General features: G+C 44.7%; 1 protein-coding gene across 8 annotated transcripts in view; it reads right to left on the bottom strand.

Moving 5' to 3' along the window:
* The window catches only part of Ncapd3 (non-SMC condensin II complex, subunit D3), a 66358-nt gene that overhangs the window by 4516 nt on the left and 49181 nt on the right, over nucleotides 1-12661 (bottom strand). For 7 of the 8 annotated variants that reach the window (NM_178113.4, XM_006510697.4, XM_006510698.4 and 4 more), the window contains 8 exons: nucleotides 9464-9601; nucleotides 9044-9177; nucleotides 8627-8823; nucleotides 5957-6067; nucleotides 4443-4625; nucleotides 3811-4028; nucleotides 3441-3574; nucleotides 2630-2707 (listed from right to left, as the gene is read on the bottom strand). In NM_178113.4, coding sequence (NP_835214.2) covers nucleotides 2630-2707; nucleotides 3441-3574; nucleotides 3811-4028; nucleotides 4443-4625; nucleotides 5957-6067; nucleotides 8627-8823; nucleotides 9044-9177; nucleotides 9464-9601 — 1193 coding nt within the window. Of the gene's footprint in view, nucleotides 1-2629; nucleotides 2708-3440; nucleotides 3575-3810; nucleotides 4029-4442; nucleotides 4626-5956; nucleotides 6068-8626; nucleotides 8824-9043; nucleotides 9178-9463; nucleotides 9602-12661 lie in introns of those variants that run through there. The other variant, XR_001779074.2, reaches the window with a different exon arrangement.

The following is a 12661-nucleotide window of genomic DNA, read 5'->3' as shown; positions in this document are numbered from 1 at the left end:
GCTCTCATAGTACACGCAGCCAATATATACCCGGAAGAAATGTGCTCAGCCATCAGGAAATGGGAATGAAAACTGAAAGGAGATCAGGTATCTGCCTCATCGGAAGGGACAGCTCCCATCAAGCAATGGGTAGCCACCATCACGCTGAGGCAGCACCGCCTGCTCTGAGCATTCATTCTCCCAGGAAGCAGAGAACAGGCCCCTTTAAGCACTCCTTCCTGGTTCAAAATATAGATGGGCATAAATTGCATCAACAGCCAGAGAAAGAACAAGTAGTGTCACGACCCAGTGACACCCGAGTTTGATTTTCCATCAAAGCCGAGTCCTTACATGCAAATTAAAGCAGCATTAGTGCACCATGCCAGATTTCACTGCTAAGCAACACATGCTGCCAGGAAACCAAGTGAAGAGTGAGATCAGAGACTCATGGGATCCGCAAGTGAAGTGAGGTCCATGTGTTCTGCTTCTATAGCATATGGTACCTAACTGCCAAAATAGAAGTGCTTGGTTATCCTGAGCCAAAACACTTGTCATAAACCTCTCGGAAAGAGGAGGACAATTTTACATGTCTAATGTCACACCTGCTGGTACCCAATAAGCCAAAGTTGCTGTCTTACTGTCAAAAACTACCATGATCCAGTTATCTAAGGAAATGCAGGGTGGGAATTATGCTCATTCGTGATCTGCCTTAAAAGGGGGTCCTGCATGGCAATTAGGTATAGCCTCTTAAATACTGTAAGACACCACAGCACCATAAGTTAACAAAATGGCACATAGCCAGGATCCATGTGGTATGGTGGGAAAGCACATGGGCTCAAGGCATGAGCACCGCTGCAGAGTGGAGGCTCTGTTCTCATCTCACAGTCACGGGAACAAACCTGACACAGAAGCCTAGAGGAGCCCAGAGGCCGTAATCTGGTGGTTTTGAACAGGTCTCTGGGGCCATGGATCCAGGTGCTCTGTGACCAGCCTCATGAAGACAGGAGTAAAGCGGCTTGTGAAAACCATCGAGGACAGAAAGAACGAAGTCTCAAGTGTGGGGTGCAATGCCAAGAGGTCTGGGGCCTTTCAGCATGAAGAAGCAAGGAGAGGGGCATTCAGAGAGCCAGGGCCTCAGCCAAGGAAGAGTGGTTTGACACAGGCACACACTGTCGTGCATAGCTGGGGCAGGGAAGAAGTGTATATTCTCTAGGTAGGTGCTCAACTCCAGAGTACGTATGTCAGTCAGCAGTGGTCTCAATAGAACAAGCTGAACAACGCCAATCGTAAAAAGTGGAAATCAGAAATGACCTAAAATCTGAATTATTTTCATTGCAATAATTTGACATCAAGTCAAAGTAGAGAATTCTACACTGACCTCACATGATGGTGACAGTTAAAACACAGGTACACTGTATTTACTGTCTAAAATTATTCCAGCCTATTCATTTGGGGGTACTTATGTAGTATTAAATGCTAATTTAGTGCCCTTCAAGACTGGTATCCTGGAGAGGAAAGAATTCACAGGTAAGACACTGAATAACCCTGCCCCCAGTTAATTTGATTGGTGAATAAAGATTCCAACAGCCAATAACTGGGTACAAGAGAACTAGGTGGGGTTGAGTTTTGGCAGGCTTAGAGAAATGAACAGGAGGGAGAAAGAGAGAGCCGTCATGGGGTAGGAGTAAAGAAGACATGGCCCTGTGGGCTGGCCAATTGGAGCTAAGAACAGCCCATATGGAATGATGAAACATACAAAATGATTATTCAGGGTTATTGTTAGGAAGGCAGATTCAAGGCATATTTAAAAATATAAAGGGTGTGTGTGTGTGTGTGTGTGTGTGTGTCTTTCATCTGGGAACATAAGTGGTCTAAGGCAGATAAAACCCTGCAATGGGATTTTTTAGTAATCTTACTATATACATATGAGACATAATGAATTTTCTGTTTAATCTTGGGTCCCATGCCAAAGATACCTCATTAAAAATATGCAAATATTCAGAAAAAAAATCCAAAGATAGCTTAAGTTACAAACACTTCTGGTGTCAAATATAAGGGTCTTTACCTGAACAATGATTCTCTCACAATAAGAGCTTTTATCAGGGTAGGGAGGAGGCTAACTGCTCTAACTTAGAACATTAGGAACAAACACTCAATAAGGAGGAGACACAGACTCTTGGCATAGCTGGAGTGTAATCTTCAACACATCACTGAACCTGCAGTCCTGGTGTGTCACCAGGGTAGAACCCGAGAGCACACAAGACAGATGTAGGGCCAAACCCTGACAACAGCCTGGGGCCAAACAGACTAGCGCCTCCCATATACCTAGAGCAGCAGAGGGCTCCCAACAGTGTCACTGTTGGGCCTGACCTTTCTGTCCCTTAGTTCACAGCAGTCACACATGGACTGAGCTAATGCATGTACAACACTGGGATGAGTGCTTCACATTCAATACGTTTTCTATCAACTACCGACAATCACCATGACACATACAGTTTGGACAGTAGCCAGTGAGTATCAGCAGCCTAGGGTAAGGACTATTTTACAAGTGGGTTACTATTATGCGGAGAAGGTTCGCTCAGTGTTACTGTGTAGGCAGCTGCAGAGAAGTGTGGAAAACCTCACCTGTTCCAGTTAGTTAGTTACTTACTCTCTGGGGTGCTGATTGCCCGTTTAGTTACATGGTTGACAGTTCTGTCAGACTCTTTCTCCAAGCTTAAGGAAGATTCTAGGATAAAACAGAAGAGTCTCTTAGGGCAAAAGTCCAAAGCAACATCCCTCATACATAGAACAACAACATGACCCACAATCCACGTGAAAAGTTAAAATTCCCAATGTTTCAAGTGACATTCAGACAGGCCACAGAAATTAAGAAAGCAATGCAAGCAAACATGAAAGCTCCCAGGCAATGTCCACATTCACAGCACTTATGGAAGTGGAAAGTAAACCCACAGCAAATTTGTGGTTTTGACAGTTCGGCAACATAAAGTGTGTGTGTGCGTGTTTAAGTTATTATTAATTTAAACCCAATTTAATGTTTTAAAATATTTTGGCCTTTGCCACTGGAAATAATTTCCCATACAAGGCTATGCTTACAAGGCTGTTTTACGGTGTCATTTACATAAGAAAGTATCAATGCTTTCATGAATAGGGTAGTATGAGAAATCTTGGTACTTCCAGTTTAAGGCAGAATGCTCTAAAGCCACTGGAACAAGAGTTCTGAAAATCTCAAGGAGGCGTTTTCATTGCATGTCTCACAGGCGTGTATAAGGAGAGCGCTGACTTTTAACACAACATTCCCCAAACCCCTTAGCACAGGAAATTCATTTCCTCAGCCTTAATCCGAAATCTCCAATTAATGCTATTTAAGGACAATAGAAAACATTTAAAAAGGAATGAGGCATAGACTCACTTTTGAATTGTACATGTTCAATACACCCGATATCAACCGTAAGGCTTACCATGGCTGGAGGGATTTTCTGGGCTTCCGGTCTCCACATTGAAAGGCAAGGCTCCTAAACTGCGTGTCCTATTCTTAGACGCAACAGCTTTCTTGACTGAATTCAGGATGGCGATGGTACTGAGAGACATGGGCCTATGGAGACAGGATGCCAGGCGCTGACTCCAAGTCAGACCACCATGGAGGCATCAGTTCCTACCCAGGTCTCCTCTGATGTACTGCTCAAACAGCTTTTTCCCAGCCTTTCAGGGACGCATGTGGGGTGAGGGGTTAGTACAAACAGTGACGGGCAGTTCCGGCCTGGTGGGAAGGAAGAAATGCCTATGAGAATGCCTCAACTGGGCGGGCTGCTGGCTCAGTGAGCTCCCTACCTGGTACTGGACATTATCTTCAGAGGTCCATTTTCGGATATGGGAGGCAAAGTTGGTGTGAAGTTGGACCTAGGTGCTGAAGGCCGGCTCTGGGTTGGAGGCACATCAGCATTGTCCTGGCCAGCAGCAGCAGCAGCAGCAGCCATAGGAGCAGCAGCAGCAGCAGCAGCCATAGGAGCAGCAGCAAGAGCAGGTACAGCTTCTAAGTCTGGAGCAACCTGTCACAAGAGTGAACAAGAATATCATCGTTTGCTATAAGAAGCCCATGCACAGGGGTGGCTACAACATTCTCTTTAAGACAGAACTGCTGGCAAACGGCCACACACAAATGTCAGGGCAGGTTAGACCCTCTCATTTTTTAATATAGCTTATCTATTTGGATTCCTCAACTAGAAGGTGAGCCTACGGCTATACTCAGAAATGCCCTGGCAGACAATAAGCTCTACAGGGCAGAAACATAAGCCATGGAGAGATGTAGGAGGAGAGGAAATCAAGCATCACGTGCTGTGTGCTGCCAGTGTACCTTCTGGAAACTCACACATTCTGATGAGTCCCACAGTTTTCCAGGCAAAGTTCCCTCACAGGGCCTTGGCAAAGAGAAGCATTGAGCTGCTGGTGTGTCCATCACCTACCTGAGCAGAGGGTACCCTGTCACTGTCTTCAGGCCCTTTGGTTGCATTAGCATGTTCTGTCAGAGCTTGCTCCTGGGCTAGCTGCTCATTATACTTCTTCATGTCATACTCAAGTTCAGATGCCAGCTGTTTGTCAACTGCAAAGAAATCGTTGATTTCATCCCGGTAATCTTGCATAACTTCCTGAAATAGATCCAGAAGCATCCGTTAATGCCTTTTCCCATAAACAGTGAGGCCTTACTGGTATGATGTACACCTGCAACTCCAGAACGAGAACAGGAGTTCCAGACCAGCCACATGGTCGACCTTTTTTGACAGGGTTTCTTTGTGTAGCCCTGGCTGCCATGGAACTCACTCCATAGATCAGCCTGGCCTCAAACTCAGAGACCTGCCTGCAGGTTACTCAGCATTTTCCTGAGCAGACTCTGACCACATCAGCAGGTGACCATGATTGTTAGTTTTAGCTAACAGTTGTGGTCTCTCGGGAAGTTTCCGGTCTAGCTGCCATGCTCTTGCTGGGAGAGGACCCTATGGAGGTCACAGAGGTTATACAGCCTGGAAGCTTCTCATATCCTCAGTAACAGTATCCATGGGTGTGAGGGAAGTCACAAAAACACCCAACCAAAACAAATTCTCATGTCCTCTGTAGACTGAGCTCAGATCTCCCATCTGATATTCCTTAGGATGTAAAACTATTTGAAAAACTGTATTTAGGATAATTTTGCTATAACCCTTTAAGGAGCTTTTCTAATTTTTCAAAGACCATTTTAGGTCAGAGGAAAGCTTACTGCTGTCAAGCCTCCCCTCTTTGCACGTGGGTTCTGGCAAGCACCTTTATCTGCTGAGCTACCTTGCTGGCATCAAGATTTTTCCTTTTTTCTTCTTTTTTTGAAGAAAAACAAATATGAACAAAGAAAAAGCTGCTAAATTAAAGGAGAAAATGTGTCATTTCTTTCTGAATGCTTGCTGTCAGAAGCCCGAGGCTTTGCTCAGAGCTGTATTCTAAGCAAACACATCCCAGATTTGCTGGGGCAGCTTCTCATGGTCCTCTGCTTTTCAGACAACCCAGCAACAGGAGCTGTCTCAAGATAACACCTTATCCCTGTGTGCACGATGTCGCCACAGGGCTGTGACTTCCTGCCTCAAATCAAACACCCAACATTAAATGTCACCATCAGTTTCCACCTCATCCTTACAGGACGAACCAGGACAATGTCTTGTCCTCAGCTTTATCTGAGAAAAGCTTTAGAGTGGAACATATTCCCAAAGAAGGTGTAGGACATGAACATAAGCTTTAAAACCTCAGCGGCCTGGGGAACAGAGAGAGCAACCTCAGTGGTACTTCTCGTCACACCCTTCGGTACCTGACTGTCCTCAGCAGCCTGCTGGGTACATTTTTATAGACTAGGCTTCCTAGCATTCTGAGTTCTTGTCACTCACTGTCTACATGAAGCAATGAACCTGGGGCAGCGGGGCTTGGGAGGAAAACCCCACAGGGCAAGCTCCTCATTTACCCTCAGGTAGTTCATGAGTTCCCGCAAAGCAGGGATCTTATTTTTCTCCAGCACAGTCTTCAGGGAGATGATGATTGGAATAATATTCTCTATGAAATTCCTCTTTTGAACCTGCAGGAACACACACAAAGGCATGCTTTAGATGCACACACATCTGAAGAATAGCTTTTCCATGATCTACTTCTTTAAGTACATCAAATCTAGCAGCTACAGAAGCCCATGTGCCATTTGATTAGGATGCTGGGAATGAAGGGCTCGCATGGCTTGTCACCAGACTGAAAGCACCACAGCACATACAGGCCTGCAGAGCACAATGAATATTAACACCACTTCTATGCTCTACATTAGAAAAAGGAGTAAGAAATACACTGAAGATGATAAAAAGCTTCAATCTCCACACAACCCTGATGGACATTCAGCTCTGATCCACTATGTAGCCTTGCTTTTGAAGGACAATCTGGTCATGTGACCACCACATTATAATCTTGTGTGTAAAAAGACAATGATTGATAGTTGGGTAAGTGTGCACATGTATGTGTATGTGTGTGTGTGAGCACTCATGAATGCACACATGCGCCTGCCTTTCTATATGTATATATAACTCCTGTATACATTTTTGAAAGTGTAATGTACTGGGGTGTGATGACCCAAGCCTTGTAATCTCAGAACTCAGGAGGCTGAGGAAAGAAGATCAAGAGTTCTAGGCCAACCTGAGTCACACAGTAAGACCTTTTATAAACAAATAGGCAAATAAACAAACAGTATGTGATTTAAATAATCAGTATCCAAGATATTGTGCAATAAATCTAAGAATTAAAAATAATTCATATTATCCCACATATATAAGATTATCTTTCTGAAGCTGAAATGTACTCTTTCTTTTCATTTAAAGCTAACAGGGTTTCTTGTTTGTATGCCACTCATTTCTGAAGCTTTGGATAAGAGTCCCTAAGCCAGGATAACAAATGAAGAAATACACAAGCTAATAAACACGCATCTGGAAATACAGTAAGTTTAGTCACTGTCAGTAAATGTGGCCTAAATACACACAAGTATCGTCAAGCACACTCTCTGTCCTAGACACAAGCGAACCTCTGGAGACACAGAAACGGCACCAAGAGGTCCTGTCCTCACACTGCTTCCCAACAGTGTGTGTTGTGGTAAACGGCTGGCGAGGACAAGCTGTAGAGGCTGGGGAACTGATGGAGAGGAAGGATAACGAAAAAGACAGGAGTAGGCGAGGATGTGCACTGGAGCAACCTTGGTGATGTAGCTTTAGATGTGTGGGGATCAGAATGGGCTGAGGGCAGTTTGTGTAGAGAGAGTGAACGTACAGACCAACAGGTCACATGTCAGCAGATGTTTGCATTACAAGTCAGAACAATAGCAAAATTACAGCTCTAAGTAGCAACGAAGTAATTTTATGGTTGGGAGTCACAATGACATAGGAAACTGTACTGAAAGGTGCTAGCATTTGGAAGTTTGAGAATACTGACTTAGAAGAACGAGTGTCAAAGGCATAGACCAGAACACATCTGAGGAAAAAGGGAAGAAATGAGGTGAGGGCAGGCAGTTTCTATCCCTGAGAATCTGGATTTTAATCTAGAAGGTGACAGAGCACCGCCAAGCTAGTTTAGAGTTTTATCACATCTGATACTTTTACCTTTCCTTTTAAAAAAATAAACACGTATTTCGTGTTTGTATGCATGCCTAAGTTTCTATGTGGGTACCACATGCGTACAGAAGCCTGCAGAAATCACAAGTGCACTGGAATCCCTAGAACACCAGTTAAAGCCATTGTGAGTTTCCATGTAGGGTGCAGGGAGCTGAACAGCAAGCGCTCTTAACTGCTGTGCCCCCTTTCCAGCCCCAACTGTTCTCAGCTTCAATAGAAAAATTCCATGAGCATTCACAGAGTACTAAGTGTTCGATGCCACAGATCAGCTACAACCCATCCCCCCTGGAAGTTTCTTGCTGCCCAGCAGCCATTTTCAGTATATTTTGCAGAGAATAATTAGGTTGAAGAAAGACTTTTCTGGCAAGAGAAAAAACAGAGACAGAAAGGGTGCTGACAGAAAATGCCACAGGCTTAAAGAAGCAATCACCAGAAAGGCAAAAGAGACAGGCATGCAAGTAAAAGAGACAAGAGCTGGATCTTGTTGGATTGGGTGTAATCAAAATCCATTTCCTTGGGATCAGAGGACTCCAGGGATCAGGTGGGAAATACAAACCAAATTAGGTACAATTATATGGAGCCTGTAAAGGGCAGTGGTGTCTGGGTTGTTCCAGTCACTGAATTTCTAATTTGACATCTTTGGTCAACCCAATCATATTCTTGGCATGCCAGACTCCTCTTCTGCCTTTGGCTGTATCACCAACTATCTAAAAAGAAACTTTTGGGTGCATATACCTTTGGTATATAATTGTTCCATTCCCTGCAACAGACTGGGAGAAGAAACCAAGCAAGGAGAAATGATTAATTCAGTTCTGACAGTAAATTTGAGACACTATGGCGCACCCAGGCAAGCAAATAGACACACACTCACAGGAGGAGCGGTAGCTAGGGGTGGAGTAGAACCACAAGCAGCCGAGCACAGTACAGTCAGTGGTAAGAATGGCTCCGGGACTCGAGTGTCCAGCCCACACTGCAGTGCAGCAGAGGGCACATACCTGTGAGATGATCTTCATCTGTGCTTCCTGCATGACCACATTTGCCAGAGCCACGTCATCTTCTTCCAGGAGGTCCTTGGATGTCTGTGCTCTCATTGCCAATAGTTTGATCTCCTTGGAGTTGAGGATGTCAAAGGTATCTGAGAGCAACTCGCTGGCTTCCATGTCCATGGGCAGGATGCCATCCGTGAAGCATGCTGAGGGAACACAGGACCAGCCTCTGAGAAACCCTTGGCCCAGAGGGGAAAGAGAATTCACAGAACTAGGGAAGTGACAGCCCCGTTACAGGGCTGGGGTTCTAAGAGACATAACTGATGCCAAGACGGACAAAACAGACATGTCTTCTGTACAGACCTGTCGTGCTACCATCAACACTGTATTTTAAGAGCACATTTATCTCAAAGACACCAGACGTACCCAAAATGTTAAGACAGATCTTGGAAGTGACATTGAACCGCTGCTCGTCTGTGAAGTGCTCAAGAAGAAACTTGTAGATTCTCATTCGCTTCTCCTTGTTTGTCTTTCCCTTTAGTAAAAACAGCTGCTTCCCCCTGGTGCAGAACAGGACATATTACTGCTTGTGTGGATATAGGTGACAAAGATTCAAATATAGCAGCCTCAAAGTATGACAAGTCCTTGTATGACAAGAACTCTGAGAGGCTCCAGTGCCATTTCAGGAATTATCTTTTGTCATTGTGCCAAGAAAACTAATGACCACTGAAGAAGACATCATGTGAGTGCCAGTGTCCAACTTACGCATAGGACACAGGCAGCAGCACTCCCTGAGATGGAAGCTCTTCCTGAGACATGGAGACCTCATCCCAGCTACCCACTCACCTCTCTGACTGGGAAAACTTGTTATACTGCCCATGCTTCTCATAGCTGTTGAAGTGGAATATGCACTCAATGAAGTGCTGGAAAAACATGGTAGGGTTCCTCTTCAGCAACAAGTGAGCCAGGCAGAACTCCCCAAGGCTGCAAAGGAGAGAGGCAGAAGGAGACTCACTACTCACAGAGTCACTAAGAATTCTGCTGCCACACAAGAAAGCACAGAACTCAAAATACATCCCAACAAACAACTCAAAGCAAGTCAAGGATGTTACTTGCTTCGCCTGTTCAGGCTCAACATTTCATTTCAAAGCGAAGGGCTGTATAAAAGTCTTCTTTATCAGGCTTTGTTTATTGCTAAGAGTTAGTACTTTTAAGTATGGGCATGCATATGTGTGTAGGGGTATGTCCACATGTTACAGATGTGTGGCCTGAGGAGGTCAGAAAAGGGTTTCGAAATCCCTGGAGTTGAGGAACAGAACTGTTCTCTGCAAGAACAGTCTCACGTACTAGACCATCTCTCTATTCTGCTGTCAGCTTTATTTTAAAACTCAAATATAGTGTTACTACCCGGCTATACTTCTAATAGAAAGAAACAACCAACTTCTCCAAAACTCTTTCAAGCAGAGGCCTGGGTCCTCGTGGCTAATGCAACAGTGATGGTTACTTGAAAATTAGCATGTGGCCTTCACACGCCAACTCCAACTTGCTGCCCACAAAAACGAGCAACAATCCATTTCAATACTCGGAACTTTCCTTAAGAAGAGCAGTAAGAAGAGCTCCACTACTGGGCTGCGAGGCAACGACTCTCCAGAGAATTATGACTGTCCCTGACTTTTGGAATCACCAACAAGTCCTGGGCACTTTCGTTGTACCTGTGACTCCAAAGCTGGAAGTCTTGCAGCTGTATACAATGCCACACATGTGACAACTACCACGTAGCACCATACAGAAATGAAGGACACACTTCTAAAGGCTTCCAAAGCCCAACTGTCACCCGCAGCCTACATGATCATTTCTGTGTTATCACAACAGGAATGAACGAACACCAAGACTTGCTAAGGGGCTGCCGAGGCGAGGCAGGGCTGTGCTTCAGAGCAGCAACAGAGTTCTAGCTTCACTGTATCGCTCAGCCAAGATTCCCACCTAGCCAGGAGCAAAGCCAGTTCATGCCAGGGAGCAGCGATGAGGCTGACTGCTAAAGTCTTGTACTTGGCTTTAGAAGGTACTAGGGCATTGCTGAAAACTGACTTTTCCAAGTTGTATTTCTCAGACTGAGAATTTAACTAGTTTGTATTGTGCGTATCAATTAAAATTCAGAACAGGGAGCTCAGAACCCATGATGTAAAAAAGCTTGGTTTTTAAAAGTTCTGTAGAGGACAGACAGGTACTGCCCAGGAAATACAGTATCAGGATAACTTTTTAAAAAATTATTTAAAATGTTTTCTAAAAATAGTGCCAAGTACAACACAATATATATTTTCATACAACATATATTTTGATCATGTTATTTATTCACCTTTCCTACCTCTTCCCAGATCCTTTCCACTTCCCTACTAACCAAACCTGAAGTTCTTTCTCCTGACCCTCTAAAAAGCAAAAAACCCCCCCAAAACCCAAAAACAAAAAACAACCCCCCCAAAAAACCCTCAAAACCAAAAAAAGCAGCCCTCAAAAGCAAACATGGAGATTGTTTTGTATTGACCAACTACAAGAGCATGGGCCTGCCCTGGAGTGCAGATGATACACCCATTCCATTTTCCCTCTCCTGGCAGGGTTAATGCAACGATTCTGTTAGGACTGGGACTGTGCCCACCTCCCCTACGCTGTGCTGGAGTCTTGTGCATGTTGCCAGTCTCTGGAGTTCATCCGGAAGACTGTTTCCTTCAAGTCATCCATGACCTCTGGTTCCTGCAATCTATCTCCCTTGCTTCCACATAGTCCCCAGAGCCGTAGCGGTTGGGGCTTTGATGAAGACATCCTAGGTAGGCCTGAGTGTTCCAAAGTCGCTCACTCTGTACTCTATGTTAAGTACCATCTTCTCCAAGCAGCTCCTCTGGTGAGGGCTGAGTGAAGCACTGAACTATGGCAAGCGCACTATGTCATAGAGTCATTTTACTCTTATTTTCCCTTAGCAGAACAACAGGATTAGGATGTCCCCTAGGCCCATTACCTAACTGGTCTCAGGTTCTTGGCCACTTTACCAGTACCAGGTATGAGTTCCATCTGATGTATGGGCCTTAAATCTAGTTTTAAAAAAGTAGTTAAGTACCACCCGCCTCCGGTACCATTTGTGCCACTGTATCTGAGTCACAGGACCCTGCAGGCAGGTCACTGCAGGCTGCAGGGCTGAAAGCTGAGTGACTGACTGCTTTTCTTCTCTGGTAGCAGCATGCGGAGTATCTTCAGTACCATGAACGTGAGCGAGTCAGCAGGAGTGAAGATTCTAGACAGACACCAGCTGGACTTTTCCATGCTTGTTGACATTACGAAGTGTCCTCAGCAACAGGGTCTTAGCGTTAGGATGTGAAGAAAAACCGACGGCATTGGCAATAGCCTATGATGCTTGAGGAAGCCCACGGAGGCCTTTAGCTAAGGACTCCACGAGCTGTAAGCCATTCCTGGATCCAGGGGTTTCAGCTTTGGTATTGTTTCCCCCATAATATGGTGACTTCATTTAAATTCCTTTCATATATGAGTATGTTTTAGGAAGCTTCTATAGTAGCAGGCTTCCATATGGCTTTCCAGAGGGCTGTTAGTGTTAGCTGTCTCTCCTCATATTCCTTCCTTTACCCTGTTCCCCTGTACCCCTTCCCAGTTAATCCTTTTATTCTAATTTCCCTGTTATCGCTCCACAATACTATATTCTATTTTGCCCCTTTCCTGGGAGATACCCTTGTCCCTGCTCCCCTGCCATTCTTTACTAGGTAACTTTATCTGTGGTTATTCAGTTGGTAGCACAGATATGGAAAGCTTAAAAGCTAATAGCCATGCGTAAGAGGTAGCGTATGTATGTATGTATGTATGTATGTATGCATGCATGTATGTCCGTACCATGCTTGCGTGCATGCTTTGGTCTGGGTTGCCTCACTCAGGATGACTGTTTCTAGTTCCACCCACTTAACTGACAACTTCATAATTTTATTTTTCTCAACAGCAGAGTAATATTCCATTGTGTAAATGCACTTCAGTTTCATTACTGACTCA

This window comes from Mus musculus, chromosome 9, assembly GCF_000001635.26.
Source record: "Mus musculus strain C57BL/6J chromosome 9, GRCm38.p6 C57BL/6J".
Taxonomy (NCBI): Eukaryota; Metazoa; Chordata; class Mammalia; order Rodentia; family Muridae; genus Mus; species Mus musculus.
Note: the sequence above shows the minus strand (reverse complement) of the source record. Positions and strands in the feature narration are given on the sequence as shown.